General features: G+C 40.5%; 1 protein-coding gene across 7 annotated transcripts; it reads left to right on the forward strand.

Annotated features, from left to right (window-relative positions):
- The first annotated feature begins 1564 nt into the window (after window positions 1–1564).
- On the forward strand, window positions 1565–25834 carry ralgapb (Ral GTPase activating protein non-catalytic subunit beta). Of its 7 annotated transcripts, none has more exons than XM_042408772.1 (31): window positions 1565–1731; window positions 2687–2907; window positions 7056–7258; window positions 7484–7650; window positions 7740–7926; window positions 8258–8389; window positions 8813–8991; window positions 10204–10355; window positions 10676–10913; window positions 12434–12635; window positions 12805–12972; window positions 13110–13224; window positions 13430–13577; window positions 13733–13797; window positions 13908–14052; window positions 15496–15626; window positions 15902–16084; window positions 16212–16360; window positions 17444–17631; window positions 17833–17936; window positions 18090–18242; window positions 18407–18469; window positions 18919–19128; window positions 19334–19492; window positions 19713–19878; window positions 20010–20132; window positions 20236–20372; window positions 20489–20597; window positions 20867–20945; window positions 22348–22496; window positions 23430–25834. In XM_042408772.1, the coding sequence occupies exons 2-31, from the start codon at window positions 2731–2733 to the stop codon at window positions 23621–23623; spliced, it is 4575 nt and encodes a 1524-aa protein (XP_042264706.1). In that variant the 5' UTR covers window positions 1565–1731; window positions 2687–2730; the 3' UTR covers window positions 23624–25834. The 7 variants fall into 7 exon arrangements, with proteins under 7 accessions (XP_042264706.1, XP_042264704.1, XP_042264707.1 ...); XM_042408770.1 differs by having other exon boundaries at window positions 1566–1731; window positions 18087–18242; XM_042408773.1 differs by having other exon boundaries at window positions 1566–1731; window positions 15505–15626; window positions 18087–18242.
- Window positions 25835–26107: the final 273 nt, after the last annotated feature.

A 26107-nucleotide genomic window follows, 5' to 3' on the forward strand; every position in this document is an offset into this window, starting at 1 on the left:
CTTTTTGGATTTGTCTTAGATTTTACAACAGTGTCAACATCTCCACCAGTTTAAAGCTGCCCAGTGAAGTAAAGTTTGGAATAACAGATGGCCGCCTAAATGTGATCATCATGTTAAACCTCCTGATAAGAGACCACAGAAATATGTCTGAAAGAAATGATACAATATTGGATTGAAGGCTTCTGGCTCTGATTCCTACAGAAGACCATTTACACATAATACCAGTTTGGGAGCTACTTCTAGCTCCTAATTTATCCAAACTGGATCAGGTTACCCTAATCTTGTGTAGTGTTTGTTTCATCAGTTTTAGTCTTTCAAGACTACAGCATGAGAATGAAGTCAGGCAAAGTTGCAGGTTTGAATAGACATTATGTCATAGAGGACCTAGGGTCAAATCTTTTGCTAATTTATTCTACATAATATATGTCTTACCTAACCCAATTTAAACTCCATTTGATCTCTTGTTTTATTTTAGGGTGAATTAGAGTAATGTGGGACAATTTCTGCAATTGGCACTTCAACAATATACTGAAGCCAATACATTATATCTACAGCCAATACTATACGATACTATTCTGAATTCCCCAAGGTGTTTTCTAATCATATCAGACAAGAGAATACAGATATCATACTCAGAGAAGAAATGGCAAATATAAAAGTGTTCCTTTTGCCAAATTGTCCCAGCTTATGTGCATTTCCTAATGTGGGACAGTTCAGGCTGAAGTCTGGGACACTCATTGGGGGTCTGAAATCACCTTAATTCATACAATGAAAACTTCTCCAGTCAGTAACACTCAAGGCCAGAGTGCATGTCCAGATTTGGTCATTTCAGTAATTACAATGTTTTTGCTGTTACAGATAGTATATGTATTATGTATGTATTATGTATTAATATTTGTAATAACATAATTTGCAAAATGCCTGAATAACTATTGGTATTGCACATTTAATGTGCTTAAATGCATATTTCACCAATTTAACAACATATATGACTGTCCCACATTAGTAAAAACCGACTGTCCTTCATTTCAAACCACATTTTCTGAAGTGAGACAATGAAATAATTGACTGAAATAAAAAATTATGAAACACATTTTTTAATTTCCATATTATAGCATATTTTGGGGCATGAATTTATCATCAACACAATCTGATAACAATTGGCAACATGGCTTCATTCATAAACTTAAACATTAAATTACTCTAAATCCTTTGTCACTGACCTTTGCCTGGAATTCAGATTGACCTGCCCCAATGTATGGCATCACATGTGTGGAGTCAAGTGATTTAAATTAGTCCTAATCATTAGCATTGGCAGAAAAAGCATTTGAGTTTCCCACATTACACTATTTCATCCTATTTAAATCGGTTACTTCTAGGACCTTTATCAGACGAACAGGGACATATATCACATCTCCCAAATATGGAAACATAAGTTACAAATCAAAGCATATTTTGCAGACTTGTACAGCTAAACAAAACACAGCTATCATGCCGTAAATTGTATCTGACCTGCAGCACCTGAAGGCGGTATCAGGGTTGGTGCAGTTGCTGTAGCAGACAGTTGGGGGCATCAATCTACAGACCCTGTTCCCGTTAGCTCGTCAAGCTGTAATATCCGAGCCTTGACATTGCGAAGATGGAGGATGTTATGGTGTAGCCCAGGATACACAGAAAGCACAAACTGCGAGTTTCAGAGGTCTGTTATGACAACATTTCCAGTTGGTCCAGGTAAATGGAAAACCCTCTCTGGTTACTTAGCCAGCGAGCAAACGTTAGCGTCTTTGCAAAGTTAGGTAGCTAACACAAATGACAGCCAGCTTAGCTAATGTCAACGAACGGGCTAGCGCAGCGAGCAGCAGCTAAGCTAGCTAGCAACGTAGTTTGAGATAACTGATAAGTTAGCTCACATAACCATAGTTTTTTCTTTGAGGACACCTTCTTGTCTTATCCAGAGACATTTGGACAGCAGAGAAGCCAGCCAGCAGCTAACTTCACCTAATGTCATCAGCAAGATGAGGAAGATGTTTTGATGTCAGTGCTAGCTAGCGTTAGCAAGCTAACTATTGCAGAACCGTTTCCTGGTTGGGATTCTTCGGCTTGTTAAATTGTGTAAATGGTCGATGTGCTTCATTTCCTGACTTCGTTTAAGCTTAAGGAGCACATAAACCAGTTAGTATTTATTGTCTACTGACGTTACCCGTGTTACTTTGTGTTCTCTGGTAGGAGAGGTCGCAATGTTAGTAACAACATATTCAAATCTGGTCATTGTTTACTGTCAAACTAGACATCAGTTAACATGACTTCACACTCGTTCGAAGTTTTTATGACATATTCTTTATTTCGCCATGCATTCAGTGCACCAAATGACAGTAGGTTAAGATAATGTTAGCGTTAATTTAGTCTTTTGGTGTTGCTAATGATGCGTTTTAATCCTACTTTCTCCTTCACCTGAAATTCACTGCGTAAGATGACAGTAAACCACATAAATAAGTTAAAGTTTGACTTAGCATAGCCCATAAGAACGTCGTCTTTGTAGGAGGTGTGGCTCTGTTACCAGACTGGGCAGAAATGTTCTCACAAGGGGACACAACTGGGTTGGTGCTTGATATTATAGCTTAGTAGCATTTTGATTGTTTTTCTTATTTGTCATATTAAGTTGACATGTGGATGTGTGTGTCTGCAGGTGGAGGCAGGAGGTGTGAGTAGAGTGCAGTAGACATCAGCAGCATGTACTCCGAGTGGCGCTCACTGCAGTTGGTGGTGCAGAGTGACCAGGGCCACCTCAGTGTTTTGCACACCTATCCCACCAGCGTTGGGACAGAGGTGGCAAATGCTGTGGTCAAGCCTCTGGGCACAGCTGTAAGCCCTGTCGCCACAGAGAACATCCTCAAGACAGACAAGGAGGTGAGGAAGTGTGTTACACTCACAATGCTTAATACTTTGGTAGTCTGCCAAGGTGCCAGCTCCATCACCAAGGCTTTCACCTTCAAAATCTGCTCACATATGAAGGTGGTTGGCTCCACTGATCCATTATAAAATATATTTGAGACAACACCAGTCACAAGAACTTAGTGTCAGTGTATAGTGCGCTGTTCAGTGGCACTGCTCTATGCTGTATTAAATTTTTTTGACAAATTGCTAACCATTTGATTTGAAAAAAGTATGTGAATAAAAACAACCAATGTCAACATATTTTTGCATTTAGCCATGCTAGTTAATTAAAATATACAACAGGGTTAGGGTTACTAAAAATGATCATTTCAAATCAGGTTAAGATACTAACGTACTGTTTTTGAATGGGACAAGAATCTTTATTGTGGACATGCCACTTACTTTGACCATGGTGATGGAATTCAGACTATTTTTCTCTATGATACGCAGGGATGCAAACTTGTCGTCTTTCGGCAAAAATCACATTTGTGTGATTTGTATAGATTGGGGGGTTTGAGGGGGCTGAGCAAAACTTGGGAGAAACTGAACAGCCACACATTTCTCTGCTCTCTGATTAGGAGCGGCTGAGATTGTCACTAAAATGAGAATAGCTGGTCTTAAATGAGCCCGGTCAGGTTAAGGCTAAAGCCACAGATATACTCCCCGCCAGATGCGTACACGGACAGCTGCGGACAGCTGCGGACACCACGGACGTGTAGTAGCTCTGTTTTATACTACTTTCTTGAGGATGCATTCCACACATGCGCAGTAGATTGGCGTCTACAGGAAGACAGTGTGGTGACTGCGCAGACTGGTGCAGACAAGTCTGCACGGTCACAATGCAGAAGGTATAATTTCAGCTTAACCCATTGTCACTAACCCCCTTCACTTAAATCAGCATGTGACAAGCAGACACGGGAATTTGGCTTGGGTCTTGAGGAGTTGTTGCATTAATCATTAACAAATAGCCTAAACTGTACACACACTGCACCGCTACGTTCACAGCTACACCGCTGCTGTAACTGCTCCGGTCACCAGTTCACCATCACACTCACGCTCTTTCTCTGTCTCTCTCTCTCTCTCACTCTCTCAGCACACTCACTACGCACTGAGCTATCTCTTAAGGAGCTATGCTACTTGTACAACAGTATAGTAAATTATTTCGCGCTAAAAATTGGCCAAAAAAAAACAACCGGCGATGGACTCAGACAATCACCCATTGCTGATATATTTGTCCAGTTGCCCAAGCCTAATACAGTATAATATTAATCATCAGAGGCAGATAAAATCAAATCACTACATTTGAAACACCACATCTATAAGTCCTTGAAGTACCATAGTACAATATTTTAGTCTATCCCCTGTCTCTGAGGCTGTGGCACGCTGTTACATATTTTGCTGCCAATAATAAGCACCTTTTTCTTTGTTTGGTTTCAGGAGTGGTCAGGTATTTGGCTAGTACAATCTCTCTGTTTAGTGTTTAATAACATTGAAGCTTATTCTGGTTTTAAATTTCAGTTCTCCAATTCTCAGTGAAATTTCTTTTCAATTTAAGGTCAATGCATTTTAGCTTTTGCCTTTAGTGTGCAGTTGTTGTTTTGGTGTTGGACTATGGCATGAAGTTCCAGTGCTAATAGACCCAGGTTTTTCCCTATATCCTCACGCTAAAATCGACTGTAGATCTACATTTTAAAACTGATATTAAAAATTTTATTCCTGGGGGGAGGGGGTGGGGCATACCTCCAGGGAGTTCGCGTCTCTGTCACATTTTCCACCCCTGATGAGTTTGCATCACTGGATATGATATGATGCAGTAATCAACTTAAATGAACAGCCTCCTACATCACTGGTGTTATCTCCAGTGTCATATATAAGCTGCACCAACATGAGGAAACAGTGGCTGATGGCCCCTGCCCACTAAATTTGGAGGGAATGCATTTGTGCATAAAGATATCTGTTATTGTGACACTGAGACAAATATTCAAGGAATATTTGCAAATGTTAAAAAAAAATTTAAAATATCAAATTGAAAAACATTTTCAGATCATGTCTTTTAGTACTTTATTGAAGCACAACTATCACTGCTTCTATAAGTCTTCTTCAGTATGCTGTTACTGGCTTTACAGCTAGAAATGAGCAGTTTCTTCTCTTCTTCATTGTAGATCGGCACATAAGCTTTTCCATAAATCATATTTCAGCTAGGCCACTGGACAACTGTCTTAAAGCTTTGGCAGTTTTGAGCATTATGTCATTGTCATGCTGAATCTTCAGACCAGTCTGAGTTTGCGTGCACTGTGGAGCAGGATTTCTTCAAGGACCCCTTGTATTTGGCTTAGATCATAATTTCCGTAATTCTGTCCAGTTTTCCTGGTCCTGCCCTTAAAATTATGGCATAGACGTTTTAACTTCTATGTCATGAGATAAGAGTCCTTTTTTTCCTCATGCTCTCAAAGTCCAATTAAGTGCTAATAGGCAAAACCCATACAGGCCGTAATATGTCTTGTAATATGTGAGTATTTTTGGTGTAGCCACTCTCGCATATAAAGGCCTAACTGATAGAGTGCTACAGAGTTGGCCTCTCCCATATCTGCAGGAGTCTAATACCTGGAGCACAACAGACATTATAAGTACTTTTTGTACAGCTCCCCCTTCCCTTCACTCAAACCATGTTAACAAAAATGAACATGGTGTCTGTATGTGATATTATTTTCTCTACACGTTGTGTGTGGATTAAGCAAACCACAAGGAAAATACTTTCTAGATGGCTATTTCATGCCTTTAAGCCTCTGCAGCGCACGCTATATATTCACTGATAAACAATTTCAGTGTGTTAAATAGGGATGTCCTGAGTTGTTTATAGGATCAGGACTGAGTCTGCTTCAATCTTTGCTCTGTACCAGCAGTTGAAAAAAAGTCTCCCTTGCACTCTGATAAAACACTGGAACATCTGCTAAACATACTGTCAACACACACCGTTGTGAGCAAGTGAACCGCAGAGCTCACAGCAAGCCAGTAGTTTCAATTAATGAGATGACAGCATGCATCAGCAAGTGATGTGAGAGGAGCTGTGTCGGGATAAAAATATTTCAGCAATATTTATCAGGTGCACCGAGCATCTGAAATGCTGCTGCTGGTTTGAACTTCACTTCATGATAAGGATAAAGCTCGGATAAACCTCTCTGTCACTACTGATCCACACTAATTCTCAGGTTATTATTTAGCTGTCAAGCATTTAAATTACTTTACTAATTTTAATGTGGTTTCACTGTTGGCAGCTGTCTTATGTCGGAAATACAAAGTAAATGTCAGATTTGACTTGGTATTGGGTCAGCAGATACTCACTATTTAAGGACTTGATTCACAGGCAAGAACATGTGTCTGGGACATCTCCAGTCTTATCTGCTGTTGAATGATGATCTGTTCTCATTCATCACTTGTTTTTTTAATAATCATCTGTTTTTGATGTAGCAAGTAACAAAGTACAAGTAAATTATGGTGTGTAGAGCTTTGTTGTTATTGCCTTGAGTATACTGTCTTAAATGACCAGTGTGTAGGATTTAGAGGCATCTAGCAGTGAGGTTGCAGATTACAACAAACTGAAAAGCCCTCCCTCCCCCCTCCCCTTGCAAGCGTGTAGGAGAACCTATGGTGGCCATGAAACTCGGGAAAGTCCCTCTCTAGAGCCAGTGTTGGGTTCGTCTGTTCTGGGTTACTGTAGAAACATGGCGGGTTCCGTGGAAGAGGACCTGCTCTCTATATAGATATAAAGGGCTCATTCTAAGGTAACAAAAATGCGTTTTTTATTTCCATGGGATAATACACTAATTAAAACATACTCATGAATATTATATTCAATTTCTGCCAAGTCCGTTCCACTAGATGCCACTAAATTCGACTGGTCCTTCAAACCTTTGTCCCCCCCCCGTTATACATCAAAAGAATGGCAGCACTCGCTGAATATGACAGTGTTTAAAATATGTGTTGAGAGTTATTATTCTTACCATGTGATGTAGGATACAGGACTCCTCGACAGCAGTATGCTTCATAGCTAAATGCTACAAGCTAAATCAATAACTTTTAAAAAAATTCACATGACTTAATGAGAATGATTCGGCCCCCAGGTGAAGTGGACCATGGAGGTGCTGTGTTATGGCCTTACCCTCCCCTTAGAGGGGGACACTGTCAAGCTGTGTGTAGATGTCTACACAGATTGGATGATGGCCCTGGTGTCGCCCAGGGACTCGATGCCTCAGCCTGTGGTCAAGGAGCCCAATATGTACGTCCAGACCATCCTCAAACATCTCTACAATGTCTTTGTACCAAGGTATGTCAGAAATGTTCACAGATAAGCCTTTATCTCTCATTAGCCTTTGTTTTTAGATTATTGATGTATCACTCAGTGCATATTATATATGTTTGTTTTTACATTGTATCTGCTACTTAGATCTCTGACTATTGATGTCACTTAAAATGCCTTTCTTTCTCATTCTTTCCCCATCCCTATCATTCCCTATCTTCTCATTTCAAACACTCCTGTCTCTCCCTCTAGGCCTGACCAGCACAGTCTGAACCACATTAGGCTCTGCCAGCAAGTTCTGACTGCAGTCCAGAAACTGGCACGAGAGTCTGTTTCCATGGTGAGGGAAACCTGGGAGGTGCTGCTGCTCTTCCTGCTTCGCATCAATGACACATTACTTGCCCCGCCCACAGTTGGAGGTAATCCCTGCCCCTCATGATGTATTTACTTAGTTATTATTAATAATTACGAACAGCAATAATCTCCTAACATTCCTTCTTTTTTCTAGTTGGGGTGGCAGAGAAGCTGGCAGAGAAACTGATGGCAGTGCTGTTTGAGGTGTGGCTGCTGGCATGTGCCCGCTGCTTTCCTACGCCACCATACTGGAAGACGGCTAGAGAGATGCTGGCCAACTGGAGACATCACCCTCCCGTTGTAGAGCAGTGGAGCCGAGTGGCCTGCGCCCTGACTTCCAGGTTAGAAAGGCATCAGCTCAACTTCATGTGGCTTTGGATTTAGTGCTAAAAAAGTACATATAGTTTGTGACTGAAATGAATTTTGTTTGATAAGAGTAATGATGGTCACTTAGCTTGTCTAACTTGTTTAACTTGTTTGTCTACAGAAGATTGAGGCAAACCTACTTTTGAAATAAACTGTAGTAGCCTCTGAAGTGGCGAAGATATTATAATAATGACTACAGGACAAATATTAAGTGATTTTTCTGTTTTTTGGTTAAGGTCTTTGAAGGCATGTAGTCACATCTGTGTGTGATAATCTCTGTATTCTTGTCCATCTTATTCAATCCAGACTTTTGCGCTTTACCCACGGACCATCCTTCCCACCTTTTAAAGTTCCTGATGAGGATGCCACCCTGATACCTTTAGAGATGGACAATGACTGTGTGGCCCAGACGTGGTATCGCTTTCTCCACATGCTCAGGTGCATAAACCCTCAATATTATTGCACTAAACTGAAAAAGAGATGTTCTTTCCCCATTAAACTAACCCTAACTGAAATAGATGGTTCCTTTGTTTATGTGTTATAAGGGACAGAGAAGTTACAGTGGAGTGGAACTAAAAAAGTACCTCATGTCACCCACTTTCCATCAAATATTTCCTTTTGCTTTGCACTCTTTTTCCTGAATTTTTCCTACTAAAACTAATAAGGTGGCTGGTCCTGTAGACCCATCAGACATTACAGATCTGTTATCAACTCAGCTCTCATAATATTAAATATCAGAGAAGTGTTTCCATTCTATCAAAGCCATGGCAGAATCATGACCGTTCCTCTTTAAGCTTCAGTTAAGCTATAGCGTCATCTGTATGCTTTTTTTCTAAAGCTGTCAATTTTGTTTGTTTCTAGCAACCCAGTAGACCTGAGCAACCCTGCGATTGTGAGCACCACTCCAAAGTTTCAGGAACAGTTTCTCAACTCCAGCGGTATCCCTCATGAAGTGGTGCTGCATCCTTGTTTAAAACAGCTGCCCCAGATCTTCTTCAGGGCCATGAGGGGCGTCAGCTGCCTAGTGGATGCCTTCTTGGGTAAGAGGATGCTGAGTTGTCATGAAAAGCTCAGTCATGGGACATTTAAGAGGAAGTGACTTCTTGTAAATGTTCCAACAAAGTGATACATTTCAGAGTAAAATGGTAAAAAATAGCAGGATAGGTTTTGGCACATTTTAGAAAATAAACTACAAATCATATCAACATTACTGCTAGGTGTTTCAAATTGTTATTGCTATCTTCTAGGCAATCATTGGTGTTCACTCATGGCAAAGTTACACGATTGTTGCAAAGCCTGCCCTACTTTACATGTAACAGTTATGCAAATTTGACAAAAATAAGTGCAGGCAAATGTTAATTGTGTTAGATCTCATGCAAATTTTAGGTTAGTTTTGGTACTGTATTAAAATCAGTGGATGCCAATGACTGCTGGGGCAGGAAAAAGAGATCAGCAGAAATGTAGAGTATTTGATTAGTGATGAAAAAGGTGATGTATGCAAGAATGCTGATGAAGTCATTTGAAGGATTCACAGCAATGCCAAACATTCACTTTTTTTTTAACGGTTTTATTCTTTTCCAGTTGTTATTCAGGCGCTACTCTTGAGTAAAATCAAAATGTAGGATGTCAGTCAGTAATACCTGTTCCAACATTTGAATAGAAACATGTCAGTGTGTATTTTTCTCTTTACACTGTAGGTGTCTCTGTTGAAAAGAGAGATGTACGGGAGAGGGTGTTCACATTTTCTCCAGTGCTGCTCTCTCATGGTACAGACGTCAGCTGACACATTGTATGATAAGATGGGCATATGATGAAGTGGTCTGTTTACTGGTGGTGATGATATTAATGACTGGGGGGGTTAGTCTTGCAATAACACAATGAGATGTCCCAGACTTACATTCAGACTAAACCATAAGATCATCAACAATGGTTCTCCTGCGGGCGTTTAAAGTCAATCAAGATGGATGGATGTCAATCATTGGTGATTTGCTTCTAACCATTGTCTTGCATGTCTACAAATGAATATTGTCTATAATCAGACTCTAAAGCCATTTCATCTTCTCTCTCTCATAACATTACAAATTTGGAAATGACTTTGAATGATTGTATTTACCCAAAGCAACTTCTGTCCACTGGGGCGATACAGATTGTTTTTCTTGTTTGCTGAGGCCAATCAGAAGTCTGTCCCCCCCCTTCTATCAGGGAAAAACACTGACTGTAGTACTTAGCTCATCTTATCTTTCTCCCAACAGGCATATCACGTCCCAGAGCTGACAGTGCCCCGCCCACCCCAGTCAACAGAATGAGCATGTCCCCGCCCCCTTCCATCACCAACACCACGCCCCCTCACAGCCGCAAGCAACGGCATGCAGTGGTCACCAAAACCACAAGCAAGAGTTCAACTGTAAGTCCAAGTGTTACATAGAACCATAACAAACAATACATTTTGAAGCTAGGTCCATGATAGATGTTTTTCTTGTTGTATGACATTATTTGGGCTTTTTTTCTCTTTTTTTTTTTCAATGGAAAAATACAATTCACTTGTCCAACTCAGTGTGTGTATCACATATCCTGCCATTTGTTTTGTGTCTGTGAAGAAATGTGAAGCAATCATGATCATTTCTCAGCACTCTGTATTTTGAACATGTGTGATCTCTTAGTCAGATTAGTCATGTTGTCAGCTGGTTAATCAGACATCTGCCTCTATCTGTCTCCACCCCGCAGGGCAGCGGTAGTCAACCAACCAAAGCATCCCAGCAGCAACAGCAGCAGCAGCAAACTTCCTCCTCCCCGACCCTGTTGTCTAGCCCCAACCAGAGCAGTTGGGAGTCTCGGCCTCTGCCGGCCCCAGCACGGCCAAAGGTCAACAGTATACTCAACCTGTTTGGCCAGTGGCTTTTTGATGCCGCTCTGGTCCACTGTAAGCTCCACAGCGGCCTCAGCCGAGACCCCAGCATGACCGGTAAGAAGCGAGACGATGGCTAATAGCATTTCCATTTATGCATGCATGGGCAGGTGGGTGTTTTGTTGCTGTTCATTAGTATGCGTTTTTGTGGAGTTATCTGTGTTTTTGGTGTCTGTGTTATTTTTTGACTGTATGTTGTTGGGATATCCTTTCCTTTTTTCACCATTTTCTCTGAAACTTCTTTGGCCTTTCTGTGTGTGGAGGGCTTGGTTAGAAGTGGCCTGGTATGAGATTTTCATCTGATTCTAATCCATTTACATCTACCAACAACTATTTAAACCTGGATGAAACTGCATATAGACTATAACCATATGCTAAGGACTTCATACACTCATTTTATTGGTATAAAATCATCACTAAATGAGTCAAGACAGCACATACAGTACTTAGTATTTGAAAAGAAATTTGGCTCATCATTGGCTCTCCATTTATTTTTCTCTTTTTGGTGTAGTGTCCTGCACGTGTCTACCATGTCTGATTAATGTTAAAGCGTTGTAGTGGGTCAAAGGTCATCTAATGAGAACAAAAAAAAAAAAAAACACAATTCATGCCTGATATGAATTGATCCAAAAATATTGGATCTGCTTTGATTTTGTGTCTCTCCACTATTTCTGTTATCTTGCAGCCTCTTTTATCCAAATTCTCCTTTCTTATAAATCTTGTAAGTAGGAACGGCAGCTTTTTTTCCTCACTTGATTTGCGTTTCTTGACCAATCTTCCTGCTTTTTAGTTGAGTTCCTCATGGTCATCGCCATTATTGCCATTGTTTTCTGTTCCCACTCCTTGTCATTCAAAAGTTCACCAGCGTTCTCTCAGCGTCCTCCAAAGGTGATGGAATGGGTTTCACCAACTGACCACTTGTCTCGACCATAATGTTGCCAGTTTGTGACAACGCCACCCCGCTTTAAGTTCTCATTTTCTTTTCCTTTGGGTTACACTAATCCTTATTATTTAGTTCCAGACCCCCTCAAGTTCAGCATTAATGTTTTGTTTCTTGTAATTTCCTTTTGTATTGTCAGTTCACTTGAGTTTTGATTTTATTGGTTTGGTGCCTCAATGCATGAAGTGAATGTTCTGTACCTTGAGTGACAGTCATATAATTGCAGCCGTGAGGGAGCTGACACAGGGATTTTGCTTTTTGTTCTTTGCAGCAGAAAATGACCCATTTTTTATTACCAGCACACTACACCTGGTCATGCTTTTTGCCAGTGATAGGTAGAACTTCTATGGCAAACTCTTTGTGTCAGAATTCCTTTTTATTGAATGCTTTTTAAATGATGTGAGTGTGTGTTTGCAGTCATTAAAGTCTTTGTTCTATCTTGTTGTGACAGCAATTAAATGTCTGCTTTATGGTGCTTTTGTTTTTTCAAATTTTTTACTATGTTTACTTTTTGTTGTAGTGCGCATATTGTAGGTACATGTCGTATGTTTGCCTGTTTCTCATACATGCATGAATACTAATGACCGCATTACAATTCAGGGTCCTTTCATTCTCTGTCTCTTTCCACTCTCTACAGCCATAGCCACTCAAGTAGGTTTGGAGCTGAGAAGGAAGGGCTCCCAAATGTCCACCGACTCCATGGTGTCGAACCCCATGTTTGATGCCAACGAGTTCCCAGAGAGCTACGAGGCAGGACGAGCGGAGGCCTGCGGGACTCTCTGCCGCATTTTCTGTAGCAAGAAAACTGGAGAAGAGATTCTGCCTGTTTATCTTTCCAGGTAATGTTGTCAAGTGTTTTTTTTTAGATGCCAAGTTCTAATTGACGGTAACAGTAACATTCACCTTATTGTGGGTGTGCAGTTTTAGTTTCATCAACTATGAAGATTCAAAACTGTACAAAACCATAAGGAGCAAAGCTAATATACAACTATTTCTCTGTCTCTGCAGGTTTTACATGGTCCTGATTCAGGGTCTCCAGATCTCCGATTTCATCTGTAGACCAGTCTTGGCTTCTATCATTCTCAACTCTTCCTCTCTCTTCTGTACTGACCTGAAGGGCATCAATGTGGTGGTGCCCTACTTCATAGCTGCCCTGGAGACTATTGTACCAGACAGGTGAGACTGCTAGTAGCTTACACAAGTTGTAGATTAGTTCTCATATAACTTACAGCTTTTATTTCTCTTCAGAGGTCAATTTTGAGGATATTGCCTTAAGTTTCGTGGAGTCAATGAGATTTGCTTTACTCTATCAGGGAGCTGTCCAAATTCAAGATGTATGTAAACCCCACCGACCTGAGAAGAGCCTCCATCAACATCCTGCTCGCCATGCTGCCATTGCCGCATCACTTTGGCAACATTAAATCAGAGGTAACAGCTTTAGTATTAGTACATTTTATTTATTCCTAACGTGCCACATAAATTCAGGATTTAGAAGGTTTCTGGGTTTTCGGTGTGAACTAAATCGTCTTTTTGACATTTAAGAAATTAGAGTTTTGGTCTTTCTGTTATAACATTAAAGTCACTTGTCTTTAAAAACAAATAAGTTCATAACCATGCTGATGTTGTACTTTAGGTTCTGTTGGAGGGGAAGTTCAATGAGGAGGATGGGTGGCCTCATGACCAGCCCGTGTCTTTCCTGTCCCTGAGGCTACGTCTCGTCAACGTCCTGATCGGTGCCCTGCAGACTGAGACCGACCCCACCAACACACAGCTCATCCTGGGTATCTACAGGCTTCATCATATCCTCTTTATCCATTTATTTTGCCTCCTTCTATTACTTGTGCAGTATTTTTGAACTAAAACAATGTATGTTGTATTGAAGTATTTTTATTGTCCTTTATATAATTTTTTTTGTTGATCTTTCCCCCCCTCACAGGTGCAATGCTAAATATCGTTCAAGACTCTGCTCTGTTGGAGTCCATAGGTGCACAGACCGAAACAGTAAGGCTCAGATCACTGCTTTCTTCTACTGATAAAAAAAAAACAAACATTTTATGATGCTAGAGGCAGTATGATGGACTGGATATCAAGATTGTGTTTTGTGGTGATAGGGGAGTATAGATGGGAGCCACATGACAGTGAGGAGTCAGAGTCACAGCCGTACAAACAGCGGCATTAGTTTCAGCAGTGGAGGCAGCATGGAGGCCACCAGTCCGGACTCTGAGCGTCCTGCCCAAGCCCTGCTTCGAGACTACGGTAAGACACCCAGCTGCTTGACATAAACTAATATCTTCGTGCTTGATGAATCAACACAATACTGCTGGCTTTGGCCAATTAACTCATTTGCTCTTTATAGCTAACGTGGTTAAAGTTGTATGCAGAGTTAAGAAGCGTTGGGTAAAATGTCTTTGTAGGTGACAGAGTTATTTGCTGTGATGCTGTGCTGTTTCTCTTTTCCTCGTCAGGGCTGAGCGATGTTTAACTGAAATAATGTTTTGCAATGTGAGAAGGATTTTTTGATCTAAAAAACTTAAATAAATTGATGATGACTGCTCTCATTTGCCCATAAGTTTAAATCTTCACTGAACATTGTGGTGCTTATAGGCGACTTTGTTCAGCAGGAAATGGGGGGGAGGGAGGGGGGGGGGATGCATGGTTCCTGTGAGACGAGATGGTTGCTCTGTTACATTGTGTTGTCAGACTCTGAGCTGGACAGGAAAAGCAGGCGGGAAACTGTTGTTCAATATGCTGCAGCCATTTCAGCATGATTTGGATCTTTTTTTTTAATTCAGACAATCATATGCCTGATTTCTCCAATCGGAGCCATATGTGCATCTTAGAGGCTCAATGCAGAAGCCTCAACATTATGACTTAAACATTTTAAAGCATTACTTTGTGTGTTGAGACTTCCTCTAGTTCTTTAGGTAGAAAATATGAAATAAGTAATCAGCATTAGAAATAATTACTCAGGATGAGACAAAATTAAAAATAAAAGTTATGGGACAGACTTGGAAGGGGAAGAAATAAATCAGGACCAGGACAGTACAGAAAAACACTACTGATGTCATGGTCTAGTCCAGCCATTCTTTACCTCAGCCTCTGCTGTTTCCACTGGTTAATACTTTTCCTTTGGAACAAAGCAGAACTGTCCAAACAGGCGACTTTGCATTTTTCTTTGACACAAACTTGGCAAAAAAAAAAAACAGTCTCAAGCTTTTAAATTGTAGGTTAAACTTAGAAACTGTGACTGCATTGTTCCATCAATGTCCACTCCACATGAAGCTGTGGTTTATATTCTGAGAAATGTTTAATCCTCCAGGGTTATAAGTTCATAGCAATTGATCGTTATATCATGGAAAAGCCATGAGATATTAATAATAGTAAAGCTCATGTTACTGTGTGTTAAGTGTGAAGTTGTTTTTTAAAACTGTTAAGGTTTTTATCAGAATTACCTATTTAGTCAGTTTTGGACAATTATAATATATACAAGTCAAAATTATGGGAAAAGGATGTCGCTCAGCCTTATCTATTCTTCAATGTATGCAAATTTTGCTCAATATTGTGTGCTGTGCTGGTTTCAAACTCTATCCTAATGCATGTTTTTAGTACCAAGAAATATCTTCAGCAGATTTGATGCCTTTATTCTGCTTTGCTCTATTCTTTGCGGTGTTTGGTATTTCGGGGTGTTATATGGTCTAGCTCTTCCAGATACGGCGGCAGGCTTGCTGGTGCGCAGCATCCACCTGGTCACTCAGAGGCTCAACTCCCAGTGGAGGCAAGACATGAGCATCTCACTGGCTGCCCTGGAGCTACTGGCGGGGCTCGCCAAGGTAACGCTACAATGTTCGATCGCTACTGAAATGCAGTGTAATCTGGAATCGTTCCCAGCTGGCCTGGCCATGGTGAGAGTATTGTTTGTCCTCTCATCTGCCAGTCATTGAACTTTTAAAACTTTTACATTAAACCACAAATAATTGAAAAAAAGGAAAGTAAAACAGCTGTTCACCTGTGGACCAAAGCCTTCAAAAATACATTTCAACTGCATGACATTAAGAATTTTATAATGTCACTTATATGTTGTATTTTTTGAATATATCTTAACCAGGTAAAGGTCGGGGTAGACTCTGCAGATCGCAAACGTGCTGTCAGCTCTATATGTGGGTACATTGTGTACCAGTGTAGCCGTCCAGCTCCTCTTCAATCCAGAGACCTTCACTCCATGATTGTAGCTGCCTTCCAGTTTCTGTGTGTGTGGCTCACAGAGCACCCTGACATGCTGGATGAGAAGGTAGGTTTAAAGTCTAAATTTAAATTTCTCAGATATGCTGTTAGGTTAGAGGGGATCAGTATTTTGTTTGGTAAAATTAAACTTACAACTGTTCTGAGATTCTGTCCCCTGTTCTTTTTTGTATCAGGATTGTTTGGTAGAGGTGTTGGAGATCGTGGAGCTGGGAATCTCTGGCAGCAAGTCCCGACAGGAACAGGAAGTCCGACATAAAGGGGAGAAGGAGCACAACCCAGCTTCAATGAGGGTGAAGGACGCTGCTGAGGCGACTTTGTCCTGGTGAGACTCTTAAAAGTTTATGCAGTATAATCCAGTTATTGCAGTTAGTTGATATAGTTAATATGTAACATAGTAAACTGCAGGCACAGACAAAGCATATACTGTATTATTCAAAGTGCTCTTTTGCTTTGTCTTGGGCCACCTTTAAGGAAAAAAACTGTAACAAATAGGAACATTTTATATACACAGACTCCTGTCTCTGTTTATACAAAGCATGCTGTTGGGTATGTATCTGTGTATGTAGAAGGGGAGCTCCTTTGCATATAGCCAATCAAAAAAGTTTGTAATACAAACAGTAACCATCACCGTTCCACCATCTGTTACATGGTGGCAGAGTGACATCCAGCAGCAAAACCAAACAGCTTTTGTCAGGGCAAAACCTAACTGGAATTAAATTCAGTTCAAATTTATTTGTACAGAACCATTTCATACAAAAGCAAATAAACAGAAACATCTATGCATACATACACGTTTATGTACACACATATAAACAAACATACTGTGGAGATACAGTGTGTTCACTTAAGAAAGTGCTTGAGTGAAAAGAAAGGTTTAGTTTGGTTTCAAAAGGACGCAGTGTTGGAGAAAGTTCAGCAGTCAAACTCTTCTATTCTTTAGGTGCATAAATACTGAATGCCATCTCACCAGACTTTGAAAGTTGAAAAGAAAAACAGTACTGTGAGATCACCACACTAACATTAAACTGTCTGTCTGTTGACTTGTTAGCGACTGTTACTAGAGAGCAGCACCCTCCAGAGGCGTGCAGGCCAAAGGGCCGTTTCTGTACATCTCCAAAAATGTTATTTTCTTCCTTTCAACAATAAAGTAGTTCAAACAATACATTTTAAAATCACTTTTTACATTATTTTCAACTACGGAAGTAGTTTTGTAACTTTGGTTAGACTTTAAATCTAAATTATGTATGTATCCTGTTTTTCTGCTACAGTGACCTAGTTTCCCCAGTTCTCCTGCTGAACCTCCACACAGCACACAGGCGACTATTAGAGAGTAAAACGTGCTGTACTCTTTGACCCAGTTTCTTAATGTTTTTGTTCTGGCATGTGCTGCCGTGGTGTTCCCCAGTATCATGCAGGTGTTGGGGGCCTTCCCTTCTCCCAGCGGACCCGCCTCCACCTGCAGCCTGCTGAATGAAGACACCCTGATTCGATATGCCAGACTCAGTGCCACAGGAGCCAGCAACTTCCGCTACTTTGTCCTGGACAACTCAGTTATCCTCGCCATGCTGGAGCAACCTCTTGGCAATGAGCAGAGTGAGTAGCTCATCATCTGTCCTTTGATATAATACAGGTTTATTGGGATATCAAGAGGGAAATTAAGGTGTTACCTGGTTAATTTTTAATGTACAATTAGAGACTGTATTACCTGCTAAGAACCAAGCATTGGTAAATTAAAATCAATAACCAATAGGCCATTCAGTTTCTCCATAAATGAGACCATCTCTGTCCTCACAGACCCCAGTCCATCAGTGACAGTTTTAATCAGAGGAACGGCTGGAAGACATGCCTGGACCATGCAGCTCTTCCACCAACCCAGAGGAGCTCGGGCCAATCAGAGGGTGAGATCACACTGTAGATTATTATTATCTTTTTAGGCACTAAACCAAAATCACCTCAGAAATGTTTTAACGCCACACGCTTGAGTTGTGATTTTGTAAAACTTAACTGATAACACAACTCCACATCTGTCTGCTTCTCTCCTCCCACAGCAGGTATTTGTTCCTGAGGGCCGTCCAACACCCAACAACGACGTGGGGATCAAGTACAACGTCAAGCAGAGGCCCTTCCCTGAAGAAGTGGACAAGATCCCCCTTGTCAAAGCTGATGTCAGTATTCCTGACCTGGACGACATTGTCAGTAAAGAGGTGAGTCCTGTTATTGATCTTGTATCCACATCATGGCTAATTACATTCAGACTAAATCATTCTAACGCAGGCATAAGCTAAAACAAGATTATACGTCGTTGTGGCTGAAATAGAGCCACGCAGTAAATGAATAACTCTTATTATTTGTTATTACACAAACTCAGGTGTGTTGTATGGGCTGGCAGGATGATTCGAGAGCTACAAATACACACAGTAATTTCCGACACGTGAGTTTTGCAGAGATGAAATGCCACTTGGGTGTCTGTTGGAGAAAAGGGTCAAATCTTCTGGTTTGGTGACAAATACAATAACAGTTTTGTGGGGTTTCACAATCCAATCCAATAACTTTGCAATAAATTGCGGCTTTTAATGCAACCCAAAACCATCAATAACTGTGGTAAAAATAGCAACAGCATTGAATCTGTGACATAGTATTAACAAAGTAAGCATTAAAAGCCTCACAAAGACTGGATTGTTAAAGGGCTGTTGTATTGGATTGGGTGAGAGTGTTCAGGTTTAGCTAATAAATTGGTAACTAGTCCTCACATCCCCTTAATACATCAACTTTGGGAGGTGACACCTCAATACTGGGACTGTCGGGCTGCGAGTGCCATTCATCAACCACAGTTTGTCTTATAATCTTCTTAAAAATATAATTTCTCCCTTTTTTTTTCAGCTGGAAGTTCAACATGACAAGCTTCGTATACTAATGACGAAGCAGATAGAGTATGAGAACGCCTTGGAGCGGCACAGCGAGGAAATCTGGAAGTCCAAGTCTTTCCCTGACCCACAGACAGACTGTAAACCCCCTCCACCCTCCCAGGAGTTCCAGACAGCCCGCCTCTTCCTCTCCCACTTTGGTTTTCTGTCTCTGGAGGCGCTCAAGGTTGGTAAACATAATTTGTCTGACATAATTTGTTTTTCATGGCCAGTAGAAGATTTTGTGGATTGAAGCTGCCAAAAACATTTTCTGCATATCAAATATTACATACTAAATCAAATTATAGCTTAAATTTAACCTAACTTTTTATATTACTGTTATTATTAATACAGTTAATTAGAATGTATTTATATTAATTTATTATTTATAGGAGCCCAACAACAGCCGTCTACCTCCTCATCTGATTGGCCTGGAGTCGTCCTTGCCAGGGTTTTTTGATGACATCAGCTACCTGGACCTGCTTCCCTGCCGACCATTTGACACTGTCTTTATTTTCTATGTGAGGGCTGGACAGAAAAGCAGCCATGAGGTGAGTAAACTCAGGCTGATTGATTGCAGCAAGACACCAAAGATTCTATGTATACAGTAAAATGATTGATGACTTGGGCATTTGCATAACTGGAGTGAAAAATGGCTCGCATTTATCTTGGAAACGCACATGTGTTGATCTTTTCTTTTTTTTCTGTCACAATATGTGTATAAGAATCTCTGATTATGAACGGATCTGTTCTTGTGCTTGTGGTAATCAGATCCTGAGGAATGTGGAGTCATCATCCAGCGTCCAGCCCCACTTTTTGGAGTTCCTGCTGTCCTTGGGCTGGCCTGTGGACGTAGGACGTCACCCAGGATGGACGGGGCACCTAGATACCAGCTGGTCCCTCAACTCCTGCTCTGACAACGATATACAACAGACTGGTGAGCTACGAATCTATCTACTGCATTAGATTTGAAGAAGACGAATGCTCATCATCACATCAACTCTAGTTTATTTACATGTTAAATATTCATGGTAATTATATTGAATATTTGATTATTTGTTTCTGTAGAGGAAGCAACTACTCCTGAGGACACGGGAGGTTCAGTGTTCAATGGGGAGAAGAAAGTTTTGTACTATGCCGATGCTCTGACAGAGATTGCCTTCGTTGTTCCGTCTTTGACAGAAAATTCCGGTCAGTATTCACTGCCTCGAATTGATGAATATTGTATATCATGAAAATGCAGGGAGGGATTCAGTGTTTATAAAGTTGCCATATGGTCTTTGTTATTTCACAGAGGAGTCGTCAGTGCACAGTGACTCCACAGTGGAAGCAGACACTAATACAGACCCCGTGCCTGCTTCACTCAAACAACCCAATCTCACACTGGAGCTGTTCCCCAACCATTCAGAAAACCTGGAGTCTGCCAAAAAGGTAAAGTCTGGCTTATGTGAGTTTATCTGAACTCCTGACAGCGGATGATTATGATTTGTAATTTTGTTTTTTTTAGTGTTTGCTTAAACTCACTGTATATTGTGCTATTTCTGTAGCTGAGTCCTTTGGTGAAGACCAAGAGGTCATCGACTGGAAAGTCTTTCCCAGCACTGGGTCCTGAGACCAAAGTGTTTGTAGTCTGGGTGGAGCGCTTTGATGATATTGGTAAGCATACTCTTTATACTGCCTCATATCCTCTCCGGTACTGTATCAACTAGTTTTATGTAGTTTAAGACCACTTGCAGTGAGGAAAATATATTATCTCTCTACATAGATTATATTTTGTTTAATTTTCTTGCATTTTCTCTTGTTCATTCAACAAATTACTCCTCACAAAATCTTAGTATCAAATACTCAACCCCTGTAGCCTTAAAAAGTAGGTGTAAAAAGGTTTATTAAATGAGTGACCAGAATGTCATTGTTTGTGTTTTTAGAGAACTTCCCGTTGTCTGACCTCTTGGCGGAAACCAGTACAGGTTTGGAAGCGAGCATGAGCAACAGCACTTCCTGCAGGTACTAGAGAAGTTGACACTCAAAACAGTTTGCTGCTGGTATGGAACATATGGTTCACAAGTCGGTTTTGGTCAGTTGCAGAAATGAAAAACAAAAGAACATGTAGTGCAAATAAACAACTTCAAAAACACCACGTGCTTTGGCATGTAGGATAACAAACTGTGCAAGACTTAACACACAGTGCAAAACAGGAAGTACAACATGCAGCGTGTGCAAAAGCAGGCAGAGAAAAGGAACTGTGGCAAAGTTGTGACAATGGTCTGCAAGGACTGAAATGGCTTATAGGAACATTCAGTTTTTGTGAAAGGTGCTTCAATTCTACAGTACTTGTACAGAACTTTCTCGTTCAAGTGAATGAGAAGGTGTGTCCAAACGTTCGACTGGTGCTGGATGTTGGTCATTGTTGTAACATCTTAGCCAGTAGCTTCATCGTGCAGATTGACATAGAGGCCATAGACCACAACCCTCAGACTTATTTTAAATGGGTTAAACCAAAATAACAATTAAACAACAACCTTTGAGAGCCATTTATAATGTGTGACATCCGCTCATTTCATGAGCTGCAACTGTTCATTTTCTGAGTGCCCAGGTGGCTTGAAAGGTAATGCGTGGGTTGCATGTGTGAAGATTGCTAAATGTTCTACTTCTTTTCAAAGCAAAGGAAGAGCCGATTTTAGACAATTGAAATGCTGAAAATGTAGCAGAGGAGAAGAGCAGCATTCATAGACACATTTTCTCTGCCTATATAATTGTTTCATGTGAAGTGAAAACCAACTGGTATTTACACTAAACATTAATGGGATCACAAGGCGTCCCTGACCAGGGCTTTCCACAAGCATATGGAGTATGCCAGCCAGCTAGGGGAATAGCTATTACTGTTTAAAACAATGTCTTATTCATGACTGATCAGAACATTTCTAATCCGGCAGCTGGAGCTTATGAAGAGCTCTGCCTGACCAACTCCCCGATCCAACCAAAACACATCTTGCATCTTGTGCATTTACTCCTTTATATTTTATATGGTCAAGTGCTATGTAACTGCACTCTGATCTGTCAAGATACATCTTAATGTCAATTATAAATGAGGTCAGTATCAATAAATGTTATTGTGGTTTAGTGCAAAATGACATCTCTTGTGTGGTGATAAACAGCTGCTGACACTGCAGAAATTCAAATATAGAATAACAAGCAGTGACATGCAGCTTTCTGTATTTACCTTTTAATTTACCCAAAGTGTGAAGTTTTGCATCATGACGGTGAAATATGTACAACTACTTCCCCTAGTATTAAGTCCTTTGGCCGCATTTTTTCTGAGAAAAATATAAACACTTGAACTTCTTTTTAGTATTACATACAAACATACCATGGCACATTTACACTGTCTCTATTGTTCCCGCTGCAGGTCAGGGTTACTAGAGAAGGACGTTCCTCTGATCTTCATTCACCCTCTGAAGACGGGTCTCTTCAGGATCCGGCTGCACGGAGCTGTGGGCAAATTTGGCATGGTGATTCCCCTGGTGGACGGCATGGTGGTCAGCCGCAGAGCGCTTGGTAATAGCTCATATGGCTCTCTCTGTCTTTGTTTATCTCTCCTTACCACATATTTCCTTTTTGCTTCATCAGAAAGAAGTGAGGCAATAAGCCTTAATGTATCACAGGGTTTCCACAGGAAATCTGTTGGCGTCATTGATGAGCTTGCTGAAGTATAAATATTTCATGGTTGGCATTTGAGTTAAAAACACACAAGAAACATGAAAGAAATAATTAATTTATCTCACTGGATAATTTAGCTAGTTAGGTTTTTGCTGATCCTATGCTCATATGTAACTTTACCTTGAAAAACATCATCAGTCTGCTTTTCAATGGCAATTCTTAGTCAGCAGATGGCATAATAGGAAGCTATGTTAGACGGTTGCTATGGTTTCCTAGAACTTCTCATCTGTCAAAGTAGTTAATGTTTGAATCTCCTTCCTTCTCTAATTTTCACTCTCACTACCTTTATCTTGTTAGAGGGTGCTGTGCTAAACATTTATATGTCTTTTTTTAACCTTTACTCATTCAGAGGAGTTTTTCATTTTCATTTCATTTCAAGAACACCCTGATCACATTCACACAGTTACACATTCATACCTGGAAGCTGCCCAGTACAACCAGTCTGATCTGTTGGCCACTGAGCAGCTCCACTGTAACAGTTGGGGTTAAGAGCCTTGCTCAAGGGTACCTCTGTGGTGGTAATGAGGGAGGGGCAGGTACTGCTTCTTCACTTTCCCCACCCAGATTTATCCTGCTGGTCTGAGGATTGAACTGGCAACCCTCCAGTCACAAGCTCACTTCTCAATCCTGTTGCCACAGTATTATCTTATCAATATCGAAATCTATTGATACAGTATTATCAGTGGCAGTAGGATTTAGCCATTTCTTGAAACTCACTCACTTTTGACTACTGTGGCCTGATGAGCTCCTGTGTTTGCATCCTCCTCGCAGGGTTTCTCGTGCGTCAAACAGTCATCAACGTGTGCCGACGGAAGCGCCTGGAAAGTGACTCGTACAACCCGCCTCACGTGAGGCGGAAGCAGAAAATAACTGAGATTGTCCAGCGTTACCGCAACAAGCAACTGGAGCCTGAGTTTTACACCTCGCTCTTCCACGAGGTGGGGGAGGGAAAGCCTCACCTCTAACCCTCTGGTTCTGTCCTAACACTGGCTCACAAGCGCACACAACAACACACACACACACACACACACACTCTTATGCTATACTCTCATACACCATTTACAACTGTGCGTGCATACACACACACACACAAACACACACACACACACAGAATCTTTATATTTATACTGTACTATTTTGTTATTTATATGAATACATATATCAACACTGTCTGCCTTTGACTCCGAGAGCAAAGTGTCAAAAACCATGCCAAGGTGGAAGAAGCTAAATTTCTATGTCGCAGCCGCTCACTGAAGATTTGAATGGCTGAAGTTCAACAGTGACTGTATCTCCTCATGTAGGTTCACGCTTTGTGGCAAAAGAGTTTCTGCTTGTCTTTAACTGCAATACAATAGTTACACTGTTGGCCTTTTTGAAATTATAAACAGTTTGTCCTTTTAAACCCTGTGATTATGAGTGAATTTCATGATGGTTTGGTAATACAAAGTTGTGTCCAAAATCCAGATCTGCATATCTGTTTTTGTTTTAATCAAACAGATTCACGGTTGGATTTTTGCCAAGGAGATAAAACATGTAAGCATCATAAAAATGTTTTTGTAATATACATCACTGCTGCTTTAAGGCAGGTGGCTCCAAGAAAACAAAGAAATGATTGACAGCATTAACCCATAATCTTAACTCTACAACAAATTGTCATCTACACCTAAAACACCTGCTGAAGTCTTCCTAGTGCACACACGCATTTGGCCATCGCAGCAGCTGACTGAGCACACAGATAGTGCTGTTTATATTTTTTGATTTTTCAGATGATTTATAGGACTCCTGTGTTGTATTACTATATGTGGATGTCATTTTTGACACCTGAGCTGTCATCCCATCTCACAACAAACAGCTACTACACTGTGTGTGTGTGTGTGTGTGTGCGCGTGCGTGTGTATGCGGCCACATGTATGCTCGTTCAGCCAGTCAAATTATTGACTCTACAAGGAGTCACAGTGACCCCTGACAACCCTGTACGTTGCATTTAAAGATGAATTCTGTCACTTTAAACAAATAAGAATCTTGAGATAAAACCATTTAGAAATTTTCTATTTTGTCTGTCAAGACGTAACCCTAGAACTCGTTCACTCTTAGGGCTTTGTAACATTGGCGTTCACTGATCATGAGAGCATTTACAGAGTTCCTGGAGTTTGCACTTGAGGTTTGCAGGGCTAATATGAAATGACCACAAAGGCATTGTAGGTTTCGAGTCTGCCAATACCAAACAGAACCATAGCACAGTTTAAGTGTCTTGCTCCTCCAAACAAATCTATGGTGATGATTTCAAAGGCCAAAATACTCAATGTAGCTAACTTGCATTTTGGCTGAGTAAATGTGTATTTTTTTTTTTATTCTAAACCCAGAAAGAGAATATTTAACTTGTCAGTTATATTCAGTTTGGATAACAGAAATGTGCAGTTTTGCCTTCACTACAGTTTTAGCAACTTTCACAATTTGTTTCACTTTTTGTTTATTCACTGTACATTGGTTTCTGATTCAAGCCCTCTCACTGTCTGCCTGTAACAATGTGAATTTATTTATCACAGAGATGGAACAGGGCAAACACCTCTAGTTTCTTTTGTTATATTGGAAAGTCTTAATGCACTGAGCACATTTTATGTTTATTTTCTATTCCCTTTGGTTACCTTACATGTCTTTTTGTACTTTTGTGCATTTTGAAAGAAAACCCTGCTGAAGGAAGAGTTTTATCTTGTGAAATATGAATGAAGAAGAGACGTTGTGGAGTTTTTAACCTATCATGTCTAATCGTGTGACTCACTTTTTATGACGGTGCTTTATGCACATGCCTTTTTTTGGAAGGAAAAAGTACATTAAATATGCTTCAAAGAAACAACATACAATCAGTCATACAGTGTATCCTATGTTACTCCTTTGATGTTTGATCATATTTAAGGATTTGCCATGTACAGAAGCGGAGGATGATATGTAAATATATGATAGTGTAAGGCATTTACAAGTTGTCTGTTGCATTCCTCATCTGAGATGGCGAGAAAAGTTATGTATGTATGCAATTATGTGTGGGAGGCTCACAATGGGTATTGAATGTAACATGCATCAATTAAAACTATTATTGACATTTTAATTTCTCCCATTCCTAATATTTGACTTTTTGTTCACAGGATGTTTATGAAGAATAAAATGAACTTCCACTTTTACTTTTTAATATTTAATTGATAACTTTTTCTCTTCAGAAGCAACTCAGGCTCTAGATTTTAATGAACCCTTGTTAGTTGGAGCCAAAATAATATTAGAATAAAACACAGACAGTTCAGTTATACTGTTATGAGTATTTGCATCACAGACAGATTAAATGAGACAGACCGGACATGATAAAACGGCGCACAGCCTCGGGCGACACCTGTGAAACTGGGTGTAACTCACTTCCACATTGAGGCCGATGAAACATTAACGTATTTTGACTGCGAATA

This window comes from Thunnus maccoyii, chromosome 4, assembly GCF_910596095.1.
Source record: "Thunnus maccoyii chromosome 4, fThuMac1.1, whole genome shotgun sequence".
NCBI classification, from domain to species: domain Eukaryota; kingdom Metazoa; phylum Chordata; class Actinopteri; order Scombriformes; family Scombridae; genus Thunnus; species Thunnus maccoyii.

What these genes read in the sequence shown, in the direction of transcription:
- ralgapb (XM_042408770.1), top strand. Translation starts at nt 2,731, where the DNA reads ATGTACTCCGAGTGGCGCTCACTGCAGTTGGTGGTGCAGAGTGACCAG. An exon ending in CAACGATATACAACAGACTG is followed by an intron (nt 19,879 to 20,009) that starts GTGAGCTACGAA and finishes TTGTTTCTGTAG; the next exon opens with AGGAAGCAACTACTCCTGAG. An exon ending in GGTCAGCCGCAGAGCGCTTG is followed by an intron (nt 22,497 to 23,429) that starts GTAATAGCTCAT and finishes TCCTCCTCGCAG; the next exon opens with GGTTTCTCGTGCGTCAAACA.